The sequence below is a fragment of the Lepisma saccharinum genome, chromosome 4 (genome assembly GCF_977018435.1).
Source record: "Lepisma saccharinum chromosome 4, izLepSacc3.1, whole genome shotgun sequence".
Classification (NCBI taxonomy): domain Eukaryota; kingdom Metazoa; phylum Arthropoda; class Insecta; order Zygentoma; family Lepismatidae; genus Lepisma; species Lepisma saccharinum.
Genome location: NC_139232.1, coordinates 117,470,721 through 117,498,540, shown reverse-complemented (window position 1 = coordinate 117,498,540; position 27,820 = coordinate 117,470,721). Strand labels below are relative to the sequence as shown.

The 27,820-nt window shown below is 35.7% G+C and overlaps 1 protein-coding gene across 1 annotated transcript in view; it reads left to right on the top strand.

The window, feature by feature from the left end:
• The window catches only part of LOC145987363 (uncharacterized), a 91,202-nt gene that overhangs the window by 54,745 nt on the left and 8,637 nt on the right, over positions 1 to 27,820 (top strand). The window contains exons 2-4 of the mRNA XM_083121891.1: positions 3,652 to 3,770; positions 6,963 to 7,082; positions 8,183 to 8,345. Of these exons, the coding sequence (XP_082978017.1) occupies positions 3,697 to 3,770; positions 6,963 to 7,082; positions 8,183 to 8,345 (357 nt within the window). The 5' untranslated portion in view covers positions 3,652 to 3,696. The remainder of the gene's footprint in view (positions 1 to 3,651; positions 3,771 to 6,962; positions 7,083 to 8,182; positions 8,346 to 27,820) is intronic.

The following is a 27,820-nucleotide window of genomic DNA, read 5'->3' as shown; positions in this document are numbered from 1 at the left end:
AAGTTCCCGATTATTTAGACCACGAGTTCGAAAGTGCATTTGATTCCCAGAAAGATCTGGAATTTGTACCACCGAAAAAGAATGAGGAGAATGAAGAGGATACCGATGAACAGACAAGTAAAACTGAGCATGGCAACAAATATTCCATTTCATGTAAAATGGGGTATCTACTGTAGATACCATTGTGTACATGCAGCAGTGTTCATGACGGCAGTTTCGAAATAAATCTTACTCTCGTACCTGGATGTAACATGTGATCTACATAGTAGAGATCTACTACATATAAATAACTGTAGTCACATAGAAATTCGTTTAATTTTCAATTGAGTATGCGCATTTAAGGCTGCTTTATGATACCATGCTTTACATGCAACGTCAATAATTAATTGCACATGAGGAGTATATGATATGATCCTCTGAATAGTATCAATGATTCGGAACTTTTTAGTATTTCTATTAAATATTAATTTCATAAATCTGTAAGGCGCATTTTAAAGGTTATGATACTTTTATGGTCTAGCTACTTACCTATAAGTATTTGTAATGTAATTAACTTTCGTATTTATAATATTTGTGACTTTGATGAAAGCAAATTCTTCTATTGTTGATATTTAATTGCAAATATGTGTTCTTGTTGATTCGAAATTATAACTATTTTAATCCATAAGAGCTAAATTTTAGTGAAATTTATTAAAAACATAAGCCTTATGGACATTTGAAATCATTCTTTAAAAATATGCCAAGTTAAAGAAAAATATAACAAAAAGCTACATGGGGACCTTTTGTAGAAATTGCTTATTGAATCACAGAAATCTAATATTGACATTGTACGAAATTTGAATAGTCTACGTAACTCTTCTCTTTTACATCAAGAGAGGCGTTTCTGAATCTCATTCCGCTTTTTATGTAAAGAGCCTCGATCTCTGTGTCTGTGTGTGTGAGAGAGATATATGAAGCTGAAGAACTGTTCACATAATCTTTTTTATGAAAATTGATCTCCATATATAGATAAGGAAGTTACTTTAATCACAACCATTCAGAACTTACTTTTTGAAATACTGCAATAAAACAAAGAAATTTACTTTTCTAATGATGTTCATTTCAGTTATAGACAAAACATAGGAAAACAAAAACTTGTTAGAACACGTAGCTCACGTTATTGTATATTGAATAAAATTATTAATGGTTTTCGATTTTGTACTGCAAATTGTTATGGTTGCTATAAAAAGGCTAATGTCAAAATGTATTGAACTGATATCATAAGTGAGTTGAATAAAGCGGTATCTGATTACTCATTATAATAGTGTCATTGCATGTAAAGCATGAAACTCAGAGTTTTTTTGAAACCTCAACTTTCAATATCTCGAAACCTGCATTTTGTCACTTATCATGTTTTACTCCCGAGCTCTTCGTTTCATATATATTTTTAAATATGTAAACATTTTAAATAACACTTTAAACATTATTGTTTACAGATTTGTCTAAACATTTTAAAGAAAATTTTAATAATGCTACTTAATATCATCACCCATGACCCAACACCCGAACCCGCCACTGCTTTTAGCCAAACAAAAAGTATAGTCCTAACTGCGCATTGTTGATGCAGCTTCCACCTTGAAAAGAAATTATACGTAAGCGGTTAGGACAAATCACTCCCCGAGGGAGAAATACAAATGGTGGACTTCACCAGCGCCTTGATTACAAAATCATGTTATCAGGATCACGCATATGAACCAGTTGCAGGTCAGGATGCATGAGTAAGTTTTGTGACATACAAATCACACATGGATTTCGTGCTACGTAGTAGAAAGTAAGGCGAATTTCATATGCAGAAGCTTATATTGTAATCCTTTTCACATCCACGAAACAAAAGGAAAAGTGAAACAGGATATTTCGCGAAACTCGATAACCAAAATAAGTAAGAGAAAATCTTTGTTTATCAAATTACGTGTGTATTCATAATTTAATTACAAATTTACAAATAAATATTTTCCACCTCGATCCTAGAAAAGAGCTGGTTCTTTACCATAGCAAACAAGGAAACCGGGTTACGTTCCCACTAGCCCATCTATGCATAAAGCGAATTAAAATATACGTCCATTTTGTGTGTAGGTGTTCGTTCCCCACTGAAACTATATATTCATATATGTCCACTCTCGATTATCTCCACGCATAAAGTAGACTTCCCGCAAACCTTGCAAAGTTTTATTGACCCAGCTTTAAGGATATATTTTCGTTTGAGGAAACTACGTATTTTAATGTCACCTTTATCTACGATGGCCTCGTAAACACTGATTTACTCTGACCTTGAACTTCTGCCACGACCTCCACATTCCATTCCGTTTTCTAAAAAATTAAATCACCTACATTAACTCCTGCACAACAGGAACAATTTTCCCGGAAATTCAAAAGTGTTTATCCGGAATGTTTTTCCGTAATATACTACATATAAACAATGTAAAATATGTTCAAACATAGACATTTTGTTCATATCAAGTTTTCAAGCACACGATTGTTCGAAAAAAAATTATAGTTCTATTCTAACCACATTAAGGGATATAATTGTTTTGTTTTTATTATTAATACCAAAGTTGGTTACATTAATTTCGTCTTATTTTCAATCAAATACATTTTTGTGCAATAAAATCATAAATATTATGATTATTTTTGTATTTTTTTTCCAAGAGAGGAGATTCCATGACTTTACATGAAAATTAAAGCCGTTTCGGTTCACGATTTTGCTTGAAAAGGTTCTTGGTTCGGCTCCCGCCCTGGGTTTCAATGTTTCTTTTTCTTTTCCCTTCTTAAGATTAATCTAATCATGAAGTCCCCGTGTTGTTGTCATTAATGTAAAAGAAGGAGAAGAGGAATGCAAAATACAAATACAAAAATACCAAAATATATATTAGGTTCTCAGTCTTAGGCAAACTGGGAATCGTTATTACGTGTTCATATTTGGTATATATATTTTTTGAGTCGTCTCTGTGTCATTTTTGAATAATCGCGAACATGGGCCATTTGCAGAAAGTTCCTACGCCCTCGACCACCGAGACGGCAATGGTAAGGGTAGGTCTAAGTAGATCACTCGTGGCACTCTCTTCCTGTCCCGAGGGTGGGAGGATAATGGCAACATGATTAACTGGATCATAAAGCTACAGATTGGAATAAAGATGCTCTGATTCCATAGAGCTTCGTGGAAGCGAGATTGCGAGAGCTCTGTTTACCTTGTCGCCGCTAATTTGCCCGCTTCCTCCTGGCAGAGTCTCTGCGTTGTTCAAAGTCAACAAACTGTAGCGTACGATACAGCGAAACGACGTCATTCGCCCAAACTCCACCCACAGCGCGAGTGCGAAAATATTGCACGCAATTACATCAGTATGAGCAACCGTCGAAAAGGAGTTTTTCTCTCGGAATCCGAGACAAGACAGAACGCGACGACCCGACACAAAGCTCGATTGGATAAAGAAAAAGAGAAAAAGATAAACGGACCTTGATACCGCGAGCCAATAACAGCAATTACTACGGAGTTTCGCAGGGGCGCGTGGGAGGGGGGCGGCGCCACACGTTTTCCCTGAATTACGCTTAAATCTACGCGTTTTCTGTCGGCACAATCTTCGCCCTGTGTATAAATACGAGCGCTCTCCCTTCCAGGTTATCAGTGAGCTCGAGTGGCCAGTGCTAGTGGAAGCAGCCAAGATGCAGCGCACGTTCCTCCTGCTTGCTCTCGTGTTCGTCTCGCTCGCCGTCGTCACGAAAGCGAGGCCGTACAGGTAAGTGGCATCCACTGTAGTTGTAGCTAGGTCCTCGGTGAATGCGGGGTCCATAACGAAAATTAACTTAGAATTTAAGACTTTAGTAAACGCTAATGTCTTCGTTTCTCACTCTGCAGCATATATCGCCGGCTGAATATTGTTTTGATGTATCTCCACTTTTCGTCGGAAATGAGTTGATGGCGTTATTGTGTTCCGTACATGTTAATACGTCACGTTCCGAATCAACGTATCTGGTTGTCAGGTACTATGAACTGTCAATAATAATAAAATATATTTGCAAATTTTGTAGTATGTTCCAAATCCACGTAAATCAAAATTTAATCAGATCTCCAGAAAAGTTTGTGCAGATTGACATACGACAAAATAGTATTCAGCCGGCGATATGTCCTAAATAGTCACAAGAAGTATTTTTTCATCCAAACTTTATTCTAAGACTTTCGTATTTATTACATAACTTCAAAGAGAAAATCTGCCTGGGACTTTGAAGAGCTTTGGTTATTAAAAAAAAAATGATTGTCAAATAAAGCTTTCGTTCACTTAAAAACTTATTTATATTACTTGCATAACATTCAGTGACAAACATGTGTAATTTTTGTCTCTTCATCTTCTCAAATACTTTCAAAAAGAAAATAAACATATGTATACGAAAAATAAATTTGAGTCAGTCAATAAAGACATTTTAAAATAACACCAGTAACTTTAAAATAGTAATCTACAAAAATATGTAATTTCCGATTTTCTCCGTAATTTTTACTAGACCTTCAAATGTGTAAAAGTGGTGAAATTTAAAGAAACATAAAAATCGTGTGAAAGATCAAATTCACGTTATTTTACGACTTAATATGAAAAAAATGTGTTTGACATATCAGCCATCAACTTCTAACCACTTTCCAACAACAGTCAATTGTTTCGGTTATCCCCATTACGGAAATTTAAGATCTCTATTGATATTTATTTATGTTTTACGTATTATTGCTAAACTCAGAAAGCATTGAAGCTTTCAGAATTCTCTTGAAACGTAAGAACTATAGGAAGGCGACAGCCACGTTTCTTTAAACTACCGTTTCTTAACTGAAATGGCCCTCGTTATATTTAATTACAATAATCAAACTTTATTTTTTATCTATCAACGTGTCAATTTTAAATTATTTTAATTCCCTTGTATTTTTGTGGCAGTCTTTGTTTACGAGAGAAGCGTGTACTACTTGCTAAGATTGTATCAGTAATCAATCACATATGGTTTAAAAATCATAAAAATAGCTTCCATTATTTAGATTTTCACATTTAATATACTATAGAAACAAATTTGCACTATAAATATTCTTTAAAGTTTCAATACTCAATTCAAGTGGTTCCGTTAGGATTTCTTGCTTAGAAAAAGTTGCAAATATATTGAACCATGTTCCGTTATTTATCAATTTATGATTCATCCTCATCGTCGAAATTAATGTAAGAAAAGCAACGCAAATAACAAAATGCATACGAGAAATCAATTCACGTTAACTTTTGTATTATTTTTGTTCGACTTTCAAATGGATATAAATTGAGAATCACTAAATGCACAGTAATATAAAGTACTAATAACTGAACTGCATCTGCTACTACTACAACAATCTGAAAATATTTGAATTGCTTATATTTCGCTTTTTCTTCAACCATCTTGCATTTTGTGATAAAAAAACTGTTTGTAAGCAAAACACCAATGATCTTCACTCCATATTATGGGTCTATTTGCATAAAGGTCAATGCTTCAGACACATTCAGATACGGAACACAATCTCCTATTTTCCGGTCCATGGTCACCATTCAAATGTTTCAATTTTCTCTTCTGAGATCAGAGCACGCACGAAACCTTCAAGGATTTTCCGTGACACAATTGCCTCAATTGCTGCTTTACGCTCTACCCTTGGGCTCTTAAGAAATAGCATGTAACTTACACGCTGAGCAACCGAAATAATATGTGGTCATTATGTTTCTGATGGCGCTAATATGTCCGTAAGTAGTATCCCATCTCTTCTCGTCATAACTACGTAACTGTAAATGCGTCACCGTGGTGAACGGCTCAGAAATACGCAGGCATTCTTAATGCTTCCAATTCTAAAATTCAAAATATCTGTTAAGTTAATGATCAGCTGGAATTAAAAAGGAAAATCTTAAACATACATATTCACTGATTGATTAATTTTTGTTATTTAGCGTCGCTTTTCTGCCACTTTTGGCTAATCGCGGCGACGAAAATAATATCATGAAGGAACATTCACATCGAATTCGTGACAGCTGGCGTCTTAACGCTCTGTGATTAAAATATCCACTCTAAGCATCGATAACTATCCTGTGAGAATGCAATAGGAGCAATGTTTGCATACATTTGCATATTATTATTTAATTATACCAAAGTCTTCCTTACAATAGAATGTACACTACACGTATCTCACATCAAAATTAATGCTTTTGAAATCGTAGCTTTAGATTGTCGCTGCAAACATATCTTAAGAAAATGCTATAAAGTCTAAAGTCTCCGGTAGGAATAAATATGTGGTAAGAAAAGTAAGTGCTATGAATCTCGAAGATTAGAACCTGCTCATTTTATGAATTGAAAAAAAAGATTGTCAAATTTTAGGAAAATATTTAACATACCAATAGCACAAGTATTCCTTTCCTTCATTAAAATCATATTCTAACAATAGAAATATGTTAATGTAGCACACGTATATTCTCAGTATTTCTGATTGGGAAACATTTTTGGAAAAACAGCACTAGCGGTGGAGTGGTTGGCACATCGCGCTACAACGCCAGAGGTCCAGAATTCGAATTCTGAGCCCTTTCATCATATCGTCGTTCATTGCCATCCTTGCGATTAGCCAAAAATGGTGGAAAAGCGAAGTAAAATAAACCAAATCAATCAACTGTGGAAAGATGATGCAGGAGAGAAATGTTCTGCCTTTATCAATTCGAATGCGTGCTTTCCATGTGGCGTTTTTTTTTCTTCATTTCCATTTGAAAGTGTTAACGGCAAGGCGTATAACTTCCCATTCAGTATATTTAACAGCTACTGAGAAAATGAAATAGCAACTAGTAAGTATAGTGAGGGATACTTCCTTCGTGAAGGTGGCCAGGAAATATATAAGTAATAATCTGACTCTACCGAATCACAATTGTATTTTAATTTTGTTCCCTTCTTCTTTTCAGGCAAAAGCGAGTATCGGATCAAAGGATCGCAGAACTAGAAACTTTGATAGCTCTCCAGAAAATGAAGGGGAAACTCGTCACAGTACCAGTAGGCTTCGGGAAATTCAACTTACAACAAATGTAAGTAGTATTTTTATCAGCCCAGTACTGTTAAAATGCATTATCACGTTGTAATTCCATACCAAACTCCACTGAACCGTTAAGATCATTCCAGATAATCCATCGGTTATGCTTGGTTACAAGCTAGCTGCTTATAAAACAACATACCTACGAAGAGTGTGTCTTTAATCACTATTTTATACACATATGTTTGTGTGTTACTGTTAAAAATGGTAATGTTGCGGACCTTGATATTCATGCACTTAGGTTAAGGTGTCGTTGGACCTTTGGTCTGTTTCGAAAAGACCTTTTTGCAAATATCACTCGTTTAGAAAACCACTATGATATTGCAAATTTTGAACAATTTAATCTCTTTAGAATTCCTTCTGCAGCAATCTTCGTGTGGTTTACTTTCGCTATCGTCTGTCAATTTTTGTAATCCTATTTTATGTCATAACGAAAGAAAACCACATGGAGAATCACTTGGATACGCTAGAGCAATGTTTCTAAACAGCCGGCCCGCGGCATCAATCCTACCGAGTCGCGAGGGGTTCTCTTGAAATTTGTCATTTTAGTTTGCGCATCAATTTTCATTAACAAATATTTTTCAGTGTAAATAATCGGATTAATTGGAATTTTCGGATGTTCAAAATGCAACATTGCAATGAAAATCAGTTCTTAAAAATTAATTTAATGATGTTGACCTGAGGAAATTTAAAGATTTCATTAGATCCAGTGATTGACAATTAATTTGAGCCTAGACATAATACTCTTTATCATTAGGTAAATTTACTTATCAATATTAATTTTCAAAGGTAAATATTAATGTACACAGTTAAAAAATAGATAGGTGTTTACGAGTAAAACTGCACTGCTCTATAGAGGGAATTCCAAATGGATGTAAATTTCAGAATGTGGAATATCACAACAGATTTTCCAAACGATAGAAATGTTCGGTAAAACCTTTATTGAGACAGATGAAATTGCCTTGAAATTCAGAGATCACGAGTTCTATTTGTCAGTAGGGGATAAGTTTCAGTTTGCACTGAAGAAAAAATTGGGCGCGATAAGTTTAATTTGTTCCATACTCCTAACTTATTAACATTCCCTTGTCGTGGCAGGGGTCGGAGGAGGCGGTCGCTGCCCCTGGGGATCCCAGACGTCCCCTACGACAAGGACATCAGCCCCCAGGACCTGGCTTTATTGGAATACTTCCTCTACAATGATTCCCGGCCGGAGGCGGACGAGCAGAGGGACTGGGAATATCCAGAGCCCGTGTCGAGGGTAAGTTCTCTTCACTTTGTATTTATACTTAAATATTGATCCAGAAAATCTGTAGAAGAAGAACATCAATCTTCTGTCGCCTACACATTCCGGCCCACGAAAAATTATGCTTCGGTGAACATTCGCAAATAACATATGCCAATCTTATGCAAAATAATTATGACTTGGGTTGAGGGTACAACCCAGACTGTTTCCGTAGGATTTCTTCTCTTCCTTCAGTATTTCTCGTGTAATTCGCAGATATAATTATCGGAATGTAAGTTCTCACACGTTTAAGTTCGAACAAACTTCTTAGATTCATTTTCATTAACCTCGAGTGGCCCTTCTTGAAATCTATTCATCAGGTATCTTTATCGTCACGATTAGCCTGAAGAGGCAAAAAAATAACGTGGAATAAGGAAAATACAAGTACAAAAACAGAATGAAGCAACATGTAATGCATTCCTTAAGTTATAGAAAATTTTAAAGGGAATTTTATCTTTTGTTTTCCATTTCAAACTTCTAAAAACAACTAAAGGTTATTTTTTAAAAAATTCTCTCTCCCGGAACACAATTAAGCTACTAGCAATAACGACGTCAGAAAATCTTTAGAAAGGTGGGGATGGGTAAGTGAGAGGTTGGGGATACACAGAAATTCTCAGAAGTTCGAAAGTTTATACTGCAATGGGTTTTCCATAGAAATAACATACATAAAAGCCAATGTTTTCGAAAAAACTATGTGAGGAGCGTTTTTCTGGGGGTCGTGGCTACCTTCTAAAGTCGCCACTGGCTACGGATACTGCATGTACAGTGTGGTACTCATACCGTTGATGCAGCCATACACAAGACTCGGTGGTAAAATGCTACAGAACATGTGAAAAACGCCAGGAATAAAAGCATGCACAGTGGATCGATAGTAGAGTATTTTTGTGACTCCCACCGCAACTTTGATTTCTTGACCAAACGACCACAAAAAGTTAAAAAACTCACTTTCTCTTCCTGTTCCGCGCCCCATTTATTGCGCTGACGACGTTTCGCGGGGGCAAAAAGGCAGTGATGAGTGAAAGATGAGCTCTCATCCCCTCATCCTTCTCATCTTTCTCATTCTCTTTTTATTCTCTCATCTTCCTCTCATCCTCCTCTCATCCTCCCATTTTTCTCTTATTCTCTCATTTTTTTATTTTCTTATTTTCTTATTTTTTGAAAGATGAGTGCATCTTATCGTAATTTTCCAAGTCTGGGACCAAATGTTTATATATCATGACCTACGTAAACCTCTTTTCTCATTCTCTCATTCTCTCATTCTCTTATTTTTTGAAGGGTGAGTGCACTTTATCGTAATTTTCCAAGTCCGGGACCAAATGTTTATATATTGTGACCTACGTAAACCTCTCCTCTCATCTTCTCATCTTCTCATCCTCTTATTCTCTCAATCTCTCAATCTCTCATTCTCTCATCCTCTCATCCTCTCTATTTTTAGAATATTGTCGTCAATATTAAAGATGAAGTTGGAGTGCTGGAATCAACGGGGGGGCCAAATGTTTATATATCGTGATCTTCGTAAACCTCTCTCTTGGGGGAACGATGTGGCATATACACACGCGCGCGCTCTCAGCTTAATTAATCTGCATGCATGCTTAATGTTTGATTTTTTTGTTTCTAGTTCGACATGAGATACACACAATTTTATTTTTTGAAGTACAGTTAATATTACCTAGGTTAATCTGTGACATACAACTAGCGATCGACACGACCACCTGACACACAGACACAGAAAGAGTGAGCAAATTTAAAGTGTGATCTATCGTGAATTAAACTAAGCCCCCTCACCCACCCACATATAGCCTTACAGGTGACTCAAAAGCAGAAATTGGTCATAGCGTGACAGGTTGATCTATCGTGAACTAAACTAACCCCCCCCACTCATACATACACACTATGTCTTACAATAAGTAAGGCTGCTATATCACATGTAAGGGCTGGCGGTTGCCAACACACACAAGATCTATTGCAAATTTTATTAACTTACGACATAAGCCATGGACACACACACACCAAGCCTTCCAGATAGGCTATAAGCAACTCACCTCTTGCAATTGTATAACGGGGAAAATTAACCTACAGCTAGCAACACTGTTTGAGCTGCTTTCGACGAGTAGTGTTACCAAACTTATTTTTTGCAAATAGGCTCTACAGCTAGAGGCTTTGTCTAACAATTGATTAAATTAAGTACCGGACATTATCGAAAAGCAATTCTGAAAACATTATACTGAAACATATACCCTACCAGAGTATGCCAACTTACCTCATGTAAAAATATTACCTAGTACGGGTTAAGCTGTGACATACAACTAGCGAACGACACGACCACCTGACACACAGACAGAGAGAGTGTGATACAGCTTATACGCAGTTTTTCCTACACACGTACTGGGTTTAAAAGGTAACTTGCAACAACTATTTCACTCACCTCCTATCATATAATAAAATTACCAGAGGTTTTTGATACTTGCTGCCAGAACATGGTGGTTTTAAACTGGAAATTCAGCCCGATTATTCTATTTGTGCAAGAGAAAAATGATGATGCCTGCATTTGGAATATATAATTCTTCTTACGGTATTTTGCGTGCCCCAGTAACCTTGCTTTCGATTCACGGAAGCTATGACGTGTATTTCCTGTTTCGCGAACATGCGAGAACCTTTCACAATGTCGCATCAGATAATAATATATTGCAAGAGCGAGTTGGTTGTGTATATAAATCTAGTCTTGGGGAATGGACATGAATATAATGTCAAAATTATTGCATAACTTAAAAGAATATTTATTGCACTGCGCTTTCTAGCAAAGGTAAATGTGGAATGCCCCGGCCCCTCAGAGATTCGAATACTGTTAGTTAAACAGCAAGCATTGTCATATGGACTGACGATTATTATTTTTTAAAAAAACAGACCTCGTAGTAAGTTATAACCTGAGCTGTCTTGCAAGTCTCTCGAGTTTGATATCTGGTGAAGGAATATGATGCCACTATAAACTGTACACAAGATATACCCAGTCCCTGGCATGAGATGGACTAGGACCTATACAGTTGTACAATGGTTGTTCTTTATTAAAGCATAGCGCTTATTTACATGTCAGCGCAACATGCATGCAAAGAAGGGAGGGAGACCATAACGGATAATTCTTATTTCGATGCCGGTCTACGACTCTGAGGGCTCAAGTTACAATGTTTACCTATAGCTGTACATATTTAAAAATGACCTGAGCAATTAAATGTTACAATACCGATCCTGATTTTTGTCGGATGACGTAGGTTGCAATCCCACCCCCGATGGCGTATAGACTTAAATGTTTCCATAACATGAAATACTGTTAATGGAAATCTGTTGTTTCTAATGTAAAAATCATATAACAAGAAAAAGAAGAAAATAAATGTTGCGAGCAAATACGGAGCCTCAACCCAAACACATAAATAATCAGACAAGATGTCAACGGTGCGTTCATAACTAACAAGTGATTATTCAAAAATTGAAATGGTGCAGGGGGGAAACAACCAACTAACTAACTAGGCTTCTTAAACCCGAGGACAGCAAATACAAGCCTATCCTGATCTGAGAAAGATCTCTATCTATTTTTTTTCCATCCCAACCGATTTTTTTTAGGTCTATTCAACCCCTCATGGTACACGAGTTCCCACTGCCCTGATGGTGGAGGAAGCGAATCTATTTGGACATGAAAGAGCATTATGTGTGGGAGACTATAATTTATACATGTGGTTGCTTGGATGCTTACAGAGGATGCCATAGCTCGTGCGATTGAGGCATTTTATTAAGCACATATTTTGATGAGTGTAAAGAATTAAATAAGTCACAAGGGGCTGAGGCATGGTTCGAATTTCTCGATCTAGGTATGGATGCAGACAGACACGAAGTTTTGTGTGTGGACACAAATGATAATGGAAAAATGCCGTTCACCCCGATAGCATAGTGGTAATGTTGTTCTTGCCTCGTTTCCATCGACAACATAGTGGTTACACTGTCCAATATTAAGAAGTTTGAATATGCCTAACCTAAAATAAAATTCAAGAATTAATAGAGTTAAACATTTGCCACTCTGAAATGGCGACGGCTATCATAACATCATTTTCAGCAGGATAATAATGACAATATTATATATATTAAGAATTAGGCCCGAGGGATTCTTATTCACTACACTCGTTTCCGCACAACTCATCGACTACAAAGCAACAATGTTAGGAAGTGTGTGCATGGTCCCAAAAATACAAATTTAAAAATTACTAATAAGACATGAACTCTCTTCACTGGTGTGTATTTGAATATGCGAAAATGAGGTATTTTGAATAACCACAAAAAAAGCTTGCAACGGTATAGAGAAGGGTCACAACTTCAAACTTTAGACGATTTTTTGTTAATCTGCAAAAGGCCAGGGCGTACGGTAAATTGATTTTATTGAAAAGTATGCAGAAGCAGTGTTGGAAGCAGTTTGAAGACTGAAACGGCTATGGAAGGACACTTATTATAATGTTAATATTTCAGTATAATGTTTTCAGAATTGCTTTTCGATAATGTTCGGTACTTAATTTAATCAATTGTTAGACAAAACATACATTCGAATTCAAGAACGGAAAATATGAACAGCAAATGAATGCTTTAGAGTAGATGTGATATTTAAAGGAGGTGATTATTTTTTTTATTTTCTCAATTCAAACAAAAATTCATGAATATTATTATCATTGAATGGTTGGTTAGGTGCTCGGTTTATCTTGTCCCTCCGAACGAAAGATGGAATGTATACGAGCCTGTGCCTCCTAAGTTTATCGCGGCTATGAGGATAAATCGCGAAATGAAACAAACTGGAAATTTTCAATATATATATATTTTTTATAACATACTTCAATTAAGAAGGATTGCTATCCTTTTTTTATAATTTGTTAAATTTTATTACGAACGAGGAAAGAATGCATGGCACTTAATGCTGTAATGTTATTGATTAGATCATCGTTTATCTTGTCCGCATCGATTAATCTTCTTATGTTTTTTTTTTGTTTTTTCGTCGCGTCCATCTCTTCTGTTATCACAATCGAGACTTCTAGATTATTATTTTTTCTCCCTGCAATTTTAGAAATGTAATTTTTCATGATCATCCAGCGAATGGCTGAGACATTTCAGCAAAATGTCGATTATTCAATAGATGTTGTAAGGTTCCATGTTTTTTTTTCACTATCTCTTGTTTGGTCGATTTTGAATTTGGGAGTTATTTTTTTTATTTTGCCTTTCGCGACATGTTCGACTAATCGTGACAATACGTTTCAACCTTTCTGCATAAACGTTGAAACGTTTCAACGAACAAACGTTGAACCAAAAAAAGGTTTTCTCAAACGTTTAGACGACTACGAAAACGTTGAAATGTAAAATATTGTTGCATTGTAATCAAAAAAGAATTTGTTGAATATGCCTAACCTAAAATAAAATTCAAGAATTAATAGAGTTAAATATTTGCCACTCTGAAATGGCGACGGCTATCATAATATTATTTTCAGCAGGATAATAATGACAATATTATATATATTAAGGATTAGGCCCGAGGGATTCTTATTCACTACACTCGTTTCTAACCTGTCCACACTGGAAACCGAAAACACAAGTACGAGACACTAACTTGGGAGAGGACATGCAAAAACTCTGCGGGGCTCATCTTAAAAACTTCAGTAGATGTTTGTCATGGAACTCCCTCCTTAAATTCGATTCGAAAGGCACAAATATTCCGGTTCTTGAATAAGAAGCGCGTATGCCTTCGGAAAGAGAGAAGAAGAAATAAATAAATCAACTCATGCATATTCTTCATGTACGTACGCTTGGTGACAAGAAACAGTATTTTTTTTTCTCTTCAAGAAATTGTTTTCAACTTTTTGCTAGGTGACCCAACAGGAGTGGACGAAATAGCTTATTCATTCAAACTGGAAGCTTGCTTTTTTTCAACAATAGAAAACACATTATTTCCAGTGAAATATCGACTCAACTACTTAGAATAGCTACCACAAGCTTGGGTGACTGAATACTAAAAAACTATCGAGCGACTTACTTCACAGCAGTGTCACTTAGTTTCAACAAGAACAGTTCAAGGCTTCCCGGGTGTCCTGCAAGGTTCGGCATTTATTTTTTTTAATAGCAAGCAGATGAACTGGCCTTACAATATGAAGACCCCTCTCACTGTGTCGGTTTTAGCGAACGTCACGACTGTGTTTGTGTGTGTACTGTGAGTTAAATAAAAAAAATGTGGAACATATCAGGCAATGCGACCTCTTTTTTTGTGATCCGAACTTTGAACAGAAACTTGCAAATATGCTTGCCGAGATTTTAAGTGATGTGTCAGATATTGAATTTTTCCAATACAGAGGACGAAGAATATATTCAAAGCAATCATGATACCGATTCATATGTATCAGTTGACGGCGATGAAGACAACCAAAGCAGTGGACCTGATACAGTAAGTAACAAATATTTTTATGATAAAAAATAGATTCAAGAGATCTTCAGTGGAGACTACGAAACATACCAGAGTCCCGGAATATATATATATATTTTTTGTTTCATCCCGAACTACAAAAAAGAAACAAAGTAGTTCCAGTTGATGCATGGGGCTACATTATCACAGACACTATGCAGGAGAACATGCTAAAATAGACAAAAAAAATAAATTGAAAATGTGAGAAAAAATATGTTAATTCTGATAGAGTTGTGCTCACAACTTGTGCCTCTTACAGAACTGAAAAGCTTCCTTGGACTTCTTATTTACAATATAATTTTAAATAGAACAACAAAAATTTTCGATCTTTTTTTGCTACAGACGGAACAGGACATATTTCGAGTAACCATGTCATCCGCTAGATTTGCAGTACTTCCGAGTTGTATGAGATTTGTCAACCCTGAAAGCAATTTTGCAAGTTCTGAGTGAATTTAATGTCAATTCTCAAGCTTGCTATTCGCTTGGTACTAATATAACTAGAACTAATAATCAGAACACATTAGAACAGATAGGCTAGAGTTATGTGAAAACGAGAAAAAGCTTTCTATACATAGGCAGGCTGTAGTAAGACTGTGTAAACCTAATTTTGATACCAACAGAAATGTAACTACTGATAACTGGTACACTTCCATGGAATTTGTAGATGTACTGTTAAAAAAACTGGGCTAACTATTGTAGGAACAGAAAAGAGATTTCACCACAATTTCAGGCTCAAAAAGTTGGAAATAGTGTATACAGCTTTACGAAGAGTGTTAAATAGTTTCTCAAGTACCAAAAAAGGAATTCTCATTTCAAAATGTTGTGTTTTGTCTAACAATTGATTAAATTAAGTACCGAAGAGCAATTCTCGAAATATTATACTGAAATGTTTACATTATAATAAGTGTTCTTGCATAGCCGTTCCAGTCTTCAAAATGCTCCCAACACGGCTTCTGCTTGCTTTTCAATAAAATCTAAATTATGTGCAGTTCAATTTACGGTACTAGCGTGTCTCACTGCTACACGGAAAATCCTACAGGAGTTTATTTTTTCCTGGAGCTCTGAGACTCGCCAAACCCTATATGGTATTGAGTATCCTTATTATTGCGATGTGATGAGAAACATGAATATCCATGTTGTGAATGAAAAAGCCAGAAAATCGCATGTCACGGCTTTTGATGTTATCTGTAAAAAAAAAAAAGCATAACGAGAGTGAGGATTATGTCGGAAATAAACATGTAGAGGACGAGGCTTGCAGCATGAAGTTTCAAGGATGCCAGTTCCTAATAGCTCGGTATTAACCAACTAATTTTCTTGTCTTCTTAAACCCGAAGGTTTAGCAACAGAAGCCTTCCATCTCTCACCCTATAAATGAGCAAGATCAATCCAATTTTGTATCTAATTCTGTTCAAACCATACGGCTCGAATCTTGTGTGTATTACCTTTACTGTTTATTCTTTTCGCTAGCTTTTTGATCATATATTTTTATTGCATGTTTTGAATGTCAGCACAATATATTTTTCTCTTGGATCATTTATGACTATGAGGATGAAAGAATCAGAAACACAATATTATTTAACAAGCAGTATATATGTTAAAAGTTCCTAGAGAGGGGGTGTACTTGACACAAGAATATAATTACCAGTGAATTATTGATTGAATTGCAGCTTTAAGTTCGCTTTATGCACGGAAAGGCAAATCGGGATTGGACCTGTAAATCGAACCTGCGCCTCCAACAGGTATCAATCGAAACCTAGCATTTTTTTGATTACAAAGCGACAACGCCATCGGCAAGACATAATTACCAGAAAATAACTGCCAGTTCATCTGCTTGCTATTAAAAAAAATAAATGCCGAACCTTGCAGGACACCCGGGAAGCCTTGAACTGTTCTTGTTGAAACTAAGTGACACTGCTGTGAAGTAAGTCGCTCGATAGTTTTTTAGTATTCAGTCACCCAAGCTTGTGGTAGCTATTCTAAGTAGTTGAGTCGATATTTCACTGGAAATAATGTGTTTTCTATTGTTGAAAAAAAGCAAGCTTCCAGTTTGAATGAATAAGCTATTTCGTCCACTCCTGTTGGGTCACCTAGCAAAAAGTTGAAAACAATTTCTTGAAGAGAAAAAAAAATACTGTTTCTTGTCACCAAGCGTACGTACATGAAGAATATGCATGAGTTGATTTATTTATTTCTTCTTCTCTCTTTCCGAAGGCATACGCGCTTCTTATTCAAGAACCGGAATATTTGTGCCTTTCGAATCGAATTTAAGGAGGGAGTTCCATGACAAACATCTACTGAAGTTTTTAAGATGAGCCCCGCAGAGTTTTTGCATGTCCTCTCCCAAGTTAGTGTCTCGTACTTGTGTTTTCGGTTTCCAGTGTGGACAGGTTAGAAACGAGTGTAGTGAATAAGAATCCCTCGGGCCTAATCCTTAATATATATAATATTGTCATTATTATCCTGCTGAAAATAATATTATGATAGCCGTCGCCATTTCAGAGTGGCAAATATTTAACTCTATTAATTCTTGAATTTTATTTTAGGTTAGGCATATTCAACAAATTCTTTTTTGATTACAATGCAACAATATTTTACATTTCAACGTTTTCGTAGTCGTCTAAACGTTTGAGAAAACCTTTTTTTGGTTCAACGTTTGTTCGTTGAAACGTTTCAACGTTTATGCAGAAAGGTTGAAACGTATTGTCACGATTAGTCGAACATGTCGCGAAAGGCAAAATAAAAAAAATAACTCCCAAATTCAAAATCGACCAAACAAGAGATAGTGAAAAAAAAACATGGAACCTTACAACATCTATTGAATAATCGACATTTTGCTGAAATGTCTCAGCCATTCGCTGGATGATCATGAAAAATTACATTTCTAAAATTGCAGGGAGAAAAAATAATAATCTAGAAGTCTCGATTGTGATAACAGAAGAGATGGACGCGACGAAAAAACAAAAAAAAAACATAAGAAGATTAATCGATGCGGACAAGATAAACGATGATCTAATCAATAACATTACAGCATTAAGTGCCATGCATTCTTTCCTCGTTCGTAATAAAATTTAACAAATTATAAAAAAAGGATAGCAATCCTTCTTAATTGAAGTATGTTATAAAAAATATATATATATTGAAAATTTCCAGTTTGTTTTATTTCGCGATTTATCCTCATAGCCGCGATAAACTTAGGAGGCACAGGCTCGTATACATTCCATCTTTCGTTCGGAGGGACAAGATAAACCGAGCACCTAACCAACCATTCAATGATAATAATATTCATGAATTTTTGTTTGAATTGAGAAAATAAAAAAAATAATCACCTCCTTTAAATATCACATCTACTCTAAAGCATTCATTTGCTGTTCATATTTTCCGTTCTTGAATTCGAATGTATGTTTTGTCTAACAATTGATTAAATTAAGTACCGAACATTATCGAAAAGCAATTCTGAAAACATTATACTGAAATATTAACATTATAATAAGTGTCCTTCCATAGCCGTTTCAGTCTTCAAACTGCTTCCAACACTGCTTCTGCATACTTTTCAATAAAATCAATTTACCGTACGCCCTGGCCTTTTGCAGATTAACAAAAAATCGTCTAAAGTTTGAAGTTGTGACCCTTCTCTATACCGTTGCAAGCTTTTTTTGTGGTTATTCAAAATACCTCATTTTCGCATATTCAAATACACACCAGTGAAGAGAGTTCATGTCTTATTAGTAATTTTTAAATTTGTATTTTTGGGACCATGCACACACTTCCTAACATTGTTGCTTTGTAGTCGATGAGTTGTGCGGAAACGAGTGTAGTGAATAAGAATCCCTCGGGCCTAATTCTTAATATATATAATATTGTCATTATTATCCTGCTGAAAATGATGTTATGATAGCCGTCGCCATTTCAGAGTGGCAAATGTTTAACTCTATTAATTCTTGAATTTTATTTTAGGTTAGGCATATTCAAACTTCTTAATATTGGACAGTGTAACCACTATGTTGTCGATGGAAACGAGGCAAGAACAACATTACCACTATGCTATCGGGGTGAACGGCATTTTTCCATTATCATTTGTGTCCACACACAAAACTTCGTGTCTGTCTGCATCCATACCTAGATCGAGAAATTCGAACCATGCCTCAGCCCCTTGTGACTTATTTAATTCTTTACACTCATCAAAATATGTGCTTAATAAAATGCCTCAATCGCACGAGCTATGGCATCCTCTGTAAGCATCCAAGCAACCACATGTATAAATTATAGTCTCCCACACATAATGCTCTTTCATGTCCAAATAGATTCGCTTCCTCCACCATCAGGGCAGTGGGAACTCGTGTACCATGAGGGGTTGAATAGACCTAAAAAAAATCGGTTGGGATGGAAAAAAAATAGATAGAGATCTTTCTCAGATCAGGATAGGCTTGTATTTGCTGTCCTCGGGTTTAAGAAGCCTAGTTAGTTAGTTGGTTGTTTCCCCCCTGCACCATTTCAATTTTTGAATAATCACTTGTTAGTTATGAACGCACCGTTGACATCTTGTCTGATTATTTATGTGTTTGGGTTGAGGCTCCGTATTTGCTCGCAACATTTATTTTCTTCTTTTTCTTGTTATATGATTTTTACATTAGAAACAACAGATTTCCATTAACAGTATTTCATGTTATGGAAACATTTAAGTCTATACGCCATCGGGGGTGGGATTGCAACCTACGTCATCCGACAAAAATCAGGATCGGTATTGTAACATTTAATTGCTCAGGTCATTTTTAAATATGTACAGCTATAGGTAAACATTGTAACTTGAGCCCTCAGAGTCGTAGACCGGCATCGAAATAAGAATTATCCGTTATGGTCTCCCTCCCTTCTTTGCATGCATGTTGCGCTGACATGTAAATAAGCGCTATGCTTTAATAAAGAACAACCATTGTACAACTGTATAGGTCCTAGTCCATCTCATGCCAGGGACTGGGTATATCTTGTGTACAGTTTATAGTGGCATCATATTCCTTCACCAGATATCAAACTCGAGAGACTTGCAAGACAGCTCAGGTTATAACTTACTACGAGGTCTGTTTTTTTAAAAAATAATAATCGTCAGTCCATATGACAATGCTTGCTGTTTAACTAACAGTATTCGAATCTCTGAGGGGCCGGGGCATTCCACATTTACCTTTGCTAGAAAGCGCAGTGCAATAAATATTCTTTTAAGTTATGCAATAATTTTGACATTATATTCATGTCCATTCCCCAAGACTAGATTTATATACACAACCAACTCGCTCTTGCAATATATTATTATCTGATGCGACATTGTGAAAGGTTCTCGCATGTTCGCGAAACAGGAAATACACGTCATAGCTTCCGTGAATCGAAAGCAAGGTTACTGGGGCACGCAAAATACCGTAAGAAGAATTATATATTCCAAATGCAGGCATCATCATTTTTCTCTTGCACAAATAGAATAATCGGGCTGAATTTCCAGTTTAAAACCACCATGTTCTGGCAGCAAGTATCAAAAACCTCTGGTAATTTTATTATATGATAGGAGGTGAGTGAAATAGTTGTTGCAAGTTACCTTTTAAACCCAGTACGTGTGTAGGAAAAACTGCGTATAAGCTGTATCACACTCTCTCTGTCTGTGTGTCAGGTGGTCGTGTCGTTCGCTAGTTGTATGTCACAGCTTAACCCGTACTAGGTAATATTTTTACATGAGGTAAGTTGGCATACTCTGGTAGGGTATATGTTTCAGTATAATGTTTTCAGAATTGCTTTTCGATAATGTCCGGTACTTAATTTAATCAATTGTTAGACAAAGCCTCTAGCTGTAGAGCCTATTTGCAAAAAATAAGTTTGGTAACACTACTCGTCGAAAGCAGCTCAAACAGTGTTGCTAGCTGTAGGTTAATTTTCCCCGTTATACAATTGCAAGAGGTGAGTTGCTTATAGCCTATCTGGAAGGCTTGGTGTGTGTGTGTCCATGGCTTATGTCGTAAGTTAATAAAATTTGCAATAGATCTTGTGTGTGTTGGCAACCGCCAGCCCTTACATGTGATATAGCAGCCTTACTTATTGTAAGACATAGTGTGTATGTATGAGTGGGGGGGGTTAGTTTAGTTCACGATAGATCAACCTGTCACGCTATGACCAATTTCTGCTTTTGAGTCACCTGTAAGGCTATATGTGGGTGGGTGAGGGGGCTTAGTTTAATTCACGATAGATCACACTTTAAATTTGCTCACTCTTTCTGTGTCTGTGTGTCAGGTGGTCGTGTCGATCGCTAGTTGTATGTCACAGATTAACCTAGGTAATATTAACTGTACTTCAAAAAATAAAATTGTGTGTATCTCATGTCGAACTAGAAACAAAAAAATCAAACATTAAGCATGCATGCAGATTAATTAAGCTGAGAGCGCGCGCGTGTGTATATGCCACATCGTTCCCCCAAGAGAGAGGTTTACGAAGATCACGATATATAAACATTTGGCCCCCCCGTTGATTCCAGCACTCCAACTTCATCTTTAATATTGACGACAATATTCTAAAAATAGAGAGGATGAGAGGATGAGAGAATGAGAGATTGAGAGATTGAGAGAATAAGAGGATGAGAAGATGAGAAGATGAGAGGAGAGGTTTACGTAGGTCACAATATATAAACATTTGGTCCCGGACTTGGAAAATTACGATAAAGTGCACTCACCCTTCAAAAAATAAGAGAATGAGAGAATGAGAGAATGAGAAAAGAGGTTTACGTAGGTCATGATATATAAACATTTGGTCCCAGACTTGGAAAATTACGATAAGATGCACTCATCTTTCAAAAAATAAGAAAATAAGAAAATAAAAAAATGAGAGAATAAGAGAAAAATGGGAGGATGAGAGGAGGATGAGAGGAAGATGAGAGAATAAAAAGAGAATGAGAAAGATGAGAAGGATGAGGGGATGAGAGCTCATCTTTCACTCATCACTGCCTTTTTGCCCCCGCGAAACGTCGTCAGCGCAATAAATGGGGCGCGGAACAGGAAGAGAAAGTGAGTTTTTTAACTTTTTGTGGTCGTTTGGTCAAGAAATCAAAGTTGCGGTGGGAGTCACAAAAATACTCTACTATCGATGTTTACCCCCGAGCACTTGGGACGGCGACTTCGGGTCTTTGAAAGAACAAACTGTTTCCATTCTGCGGCAACTGAAGCACGCTAATGAGGCAGACGATGTCCTTGTTTTCCTATTAAATAGAAATTAACCTCTGGCAAGTTGTTTCAATCCGCTAACTCGTCGGCGGGAGCTTTCAAAGGCAGATCAGAAATAAATACATTAAGGATGTAGCGGTCTGATGATGTTACCGATGCTGATAGAGTATCGGTATAACGATTACCGATAACTTTCAGTGTATTGGAGCCATATTGCATTAATGTTTTTGTTAGTTCAAAGAAATACATCAAAAAGGTCTTTCTCGCTCCGTTCGCAATGTTATAGTTTCTCTGAGAGTCACATCAACGTATTGTCTAAAAATAGTTATTGCATATGATTTGTCAATGTCTCTTTACACCGAGTAATGACTGCCCATACAGCACAACATGGTTTCAGATACGTTAGCAACACATAAGTCGTGAAACATTGTAACATTGCGGCAATGTTGCAGAACATTACAAAAATGTTTCGGGTAAGTTTCAGTAATGTGGAAATGTCCGCGAACATAACACAACATTGATAATGTTACAGAAACATGTAAATGTAACATTACCGACATTACAGAGACATTTCCATTAGGTTGCATAATATGTCAGTTACATTACTGCAATGGTATTTTACATTGTGGTTATATTGCATGTATTCATGGATGGCATATTTGAGGGGGGGGTTATTGGGGTTAAGCCCCTTCAAAAATTATTACAATATTAGCTTGTAAATCATTTCCTGAAAATAGAATTCACAGGATTTTACTTAGAAAACTAGGTTTAGGCAAGATATCTAAATGTATTTATTTTACCTCTCATGAATTGACCACTTATCTTAATTGTCGCAATTAATATAATGGGAGAAAAACTGCATAAAAGTACTGGATATTAATTCATTAATATCAATTAACAGATAAAGCTAAAAAAAAGAAACTCAAATGAAAATGAAATATTGACAACTAAATCACTAAATTCTAAAATAACATCAAATTTGTATAAAATAGTGTTTTACATGCTATAATAAAGCTCTCCCTGGTTTGTAACACCATGTCATGAAGAAGATTGGATTTGAGTGATGTTATCAGCATCATGCTCCAGTTGCTATCCATCCCCTTTACCAATTGATGAGAGGCTGGGAGGATGTAAAACATTTTGCAGAATCATGGTCATCTGATAATTCGATTCTCTCTGCATTTCTCAGGGATAACAGGGATAATTTTCAACTTTCATGGTTTTTCAACCTACACAGTGGTCAAACTATCAGTATTACACAGGAATATTCCAAATTAGATTTCAAATGTTACAAATTGAGTATGTGGTTTTAAAGTATATAACTTCCATATACTAAAAATTACCATGTTTAAATTCTGGTATATTCTGGTGTAACATATTGCTCTGTTTTGTAATATTCCTGTTAATAACAAAAGAATCAAGACGTGACTTCAGCCTTTCATCTCAAATAAAATAATTAAATAGAACACTTGCATGTTTGTAGTTTATCAAAACCTTGTATTTACCTACTTGAAATTCTTGACAAGTCTGCATTCTACCTCTGGAGATAATGCAAAGGGTCCTAAAGTAACCTGAATTGGAAGACAATGTCTCTTATACTTACATAACTGGAGAATGTCGACACACATTGACCATGAAAAGAGATTCAGTTAATGAACCAGTAAAAAAATTTAAAAAACTGGGAAAAACTACCTGTTCACAAGAGACAAATGCAAAATGGATAAAAGCTAAACTTCAGGAATTTTTGTGCAGTAACATTACAAAAATGAGAAAACGCCAGACAATTGTTATGATGTTTGGCCGGTTTGAGCCTACACTGTAAGAAATATAAATGAGAGCCTTGTAATCAAGGGGTGTCTAGTTCGATACACAGTGGAGGTACATATCTGTGTATAGCGTGTTTAAAGCAACAATAACAACCAAACAAATATAAATAAACATACTTTGATACAGTTATGATGCCAGCGAGTGCTCAGGCACAATTCATGTCCAAGGGCTTCCCGATGGCACAGTGGTAACGTCATTGCCTTGTAATCAAGGATCCCAAGTTTGATATCTGGTGGAGGCACATAGTGGTTCACATCCTACTTTAAACTGTAGGTCAAGTCCCAATTAGACTTACTGTGCATAAAGTGAACTTAAAACACCAAATCAACCAACCAACCAAGCAATTCATGTCAGCATTGAAGTTCAAAAATTACACATACATTATGTGGTTATGGTTATTATGAAAAAAATAACATTTTTCATAAAATATATCCTTTATTTTTATTTTTGTTTAAATACACTTTTTTCTGTAGTTCAGAAGAATTCCATTGCAGGTTCTGCAATATACCCTCATGTTGGAGTGGAATAACATTCAGTTCCTTCCTGTAAAGGAAATACGGTCATGTGTAACATCAATTCGGAATTAACATTCTAGTCAGAACTTTCATTTAAAGAAAAATATTTTGCATCAGTAAAATAACAACAATCCAGATTTTTTTAACTTCTAGTTCCCATATACCAAATCTTCTTAACTTCAATTTTATTTCTAAAATATATTGTGTGATAATATCTGCAAAAGAATACCTATGCCACACTAGGGCTTCTAAACAAAGATGACTTTCATCAACAAAAAAGACCAACTTCATCACAGAAAGAATACTCCAGCTGCCTCCATGATGGAGTGGAGTAGTTATCACAACATGCTATGATGCCAAGGGTCCCGGACCGAAGCTTGGCATAGGTATTTGTGAGTGTCCATTCATCAATTTCATCATCCCCATCTTTGCGATTAGTCAAAAGTGGCAGAAATACAAAGTAAAATAAGCCAATTCAATCAATCAACAATCAGGAATATTGCACAAATTTGGAAGACATTTAATTTGAAAATAAAAACGTTGCAACAATGTGAAAAGTGATCAATAAGTAATCGGGAAATTGTGATTTGACCAATGTTTGAAGATGACATTTTGGCATTCTGGGCTGTGCAACAACCTACTGCATAACATGCCAAGTTTTCTTGTGAGATGATAAGAGTTGCAAAAAATCTAGCTTTTTGAATGAACTGTTTCTTTCTTCGATAAAAAGCAGGTTTTTTTAAAGAAAAAACAACAGAAATTTTGGCTTTTTACCAATTGCAGCTAACCTATTTCACTTGAAGTTATTATTAGGAGTTTACAGGTTTGTACTCACATATTTTACAACTAGCTACAAAAATTTTACATGATGCAGCAGCCAAGAGACATATATTGGCCAATCTCAGTGGGCACATATTGCATAGTGGTTCAGCTACAATTTTAATCCTAGCTTACCGAGGAAGAGGGGGAGGGGGGTTTGCAGTCCAACCACCTCTTATTTTTTAGATTTTTCAACTGTTTGAAAATAAATTACATGGTTCCCTGGAATGTTCCTAATATTTCTGTATTACTTCTGCTCATAAAAACATAAATGTAATGTAATTAGGAGGCAAAATGCACTTGGGGGACATATCATGCGTCATCTTTGAATGCGTCTCATTCGAGATATTCATGCCAGTGACAGTGTACAATTAGTTGGTAATGATGGTAATTATTGTAATAATTATATTTAATAAACAACTGCACTTCTACAAACAAAAAATCATTAATAAAAATCATGGGTTTTGAGAGTTTTAGGGAATGATAAAATATATGTGACACACTCATGTAATAATTGGTTATTATTTTTTATTTGTGATAGTAATTTCTGTAATTATTATAATTAATAAATAACTAGCCATATATAATCAGCAAAGGAAGCAGTGATTCAATAATAGAATGGTTTCAATGTGACACCCCCACTACCAAGCGTTGCTTCGGTCTGAATGTTCTTTCTCTATACTTAACAAGATTATTAGCTACTTCATCCAAGATTAAGATTTAGTTTAGCCTGCAAATCACAGAGAACAATTTGCAAGTACTATTGTTGGAAAAAGGCCAGATTTTTATATAAGGTACCTTTCATAAAAATAAATGGACCTCTGGAGTGGAATAAATTAAATGCTCTTGCCTTGTAATAAGAAGGGGTCTGAGGTTCAATCCTCAATGGAGGCAGAGTGCTTTGGATCTAATTTCAAACTGTAGGTCCAGTCCCGATCTCTTAAATAGTTTTTTGCCATTTGCGGTCAGTCTTATTTGCTTCTGCTTCAGTTTTAATGCCAGTGCATTTCAACAAAAGGTTCGTTGCACCCAGGGGTTGACAACTAATTTAAATCTAATTTCATATTTGACAGCAAGCCTATACATAATTGAACTATGTATTACTCTTTATGATTATGCCATAGTTTATATATTAATATTGAATATTCATTGAGAGTGCATGTTAATTTACACAAACTTTAAAGATCAGAAATGTATTTATGAATGAAATTCTTGGGATCAGGGCATCGACTTTTAAGAAATAAATTTAGTAGGCTGTGATCTCAAAGGTGAGAACCACTGCAACAAGTAACAAAATTATATCACTAGTTGCTCCGTGTCCAGGTTTAGCCGCCATTTAACCAAATTATACATTATGTACTGGAAAGCCAGAATACAAATGTATTTTACCGAACACAAACTTTAATGTAAAGAGATTTCATACAAGATTCTCGAAAGATAGAGGAGTATATTATTTTTTGCTTCATGTAAATTATCCTATAACAAATTCAAGCATTGAAAATCATATCATACTATTAGGTTACATTAAAAACACACACAAAACTACTCTAGTTATGTGAATATTTTTATACTACATAGATATATTTAATAAGCCTACCGAAATATGAAGATTACACTCTGAAAGAGCAGCCCATTCAAAAAAAGCCAGCTTTTTTTAAAACATTGTTTATATCTAGCTACAAATTTCATAGTGTAAATTGTATTTTATATTTAGAAATGAGTGCCTATTTTACAGTAGGAAGATATACGAAAACCATGCAACAGGAAAAGTACTGCCAACTCCTGCATTTTCATTGATTTGAGCCACTTTTGTGAAAAAGCTCAACCAAAAATAACTACGGAGGAAAAAAACTTGTATTTTTTCCCCCAAAAAGCCAGTTTTTCCGACCACTTCCAACTCTATGAGATTATAAAACAAACATGGAATGACAGTTATTCTATGCATTTATATCAAAACTTTTACAGCAATTCCTTCAGTCAAGCATCTCAAACTCACTATGCCACATCTAAGGGAAGGGATAGATGTGCCAAAATGAGACTTGTTTTTCTAATGTCTGTGCTTTAAGAATACAATAGGATCAATTTTGGAAAGGGAGAAAATAAATTAATTATGAGCTCTGTATGTTTGTACAATTTCTCAAAGAACCAAAACCATTCTTGGAAAAAATTCTGCATCTCACATAAAAAATGATAACACAAACACTTTATTGCCTCCCTACTGGCATAGTGGTAACGTCGTTGCCTTGTAATTAAGGGGTCCCAGGTTCAATTTCCGGTGGAGCACCTAGCAGTTCGGTTTCCACTTTAAACTGTAGGTCTAGACCCGATTAGCTTATCTGTGCATAAAGTAAACCTAAACAAAAAAACACTTCAAACCGCAATGAACACTTTCTTATGCTGTGCGAAAGTCACACAAAAGGACAAACAGGAATATATGTCTGCTATGTAATTTAACCAACATTTGCAAGGCTGATTTGGAAAATAAATTTGCATTTCATTGTCTCTGGATTCTGACTTTGAAGTGGAAAATGTTAGATGGGGATGTTTGATAGAGCCTTGGGGTTAGTTTGGGGATGCTCATGTAGTTTAACATGGTGACAGTGAGACAACTAGGGTGGAGGGGTG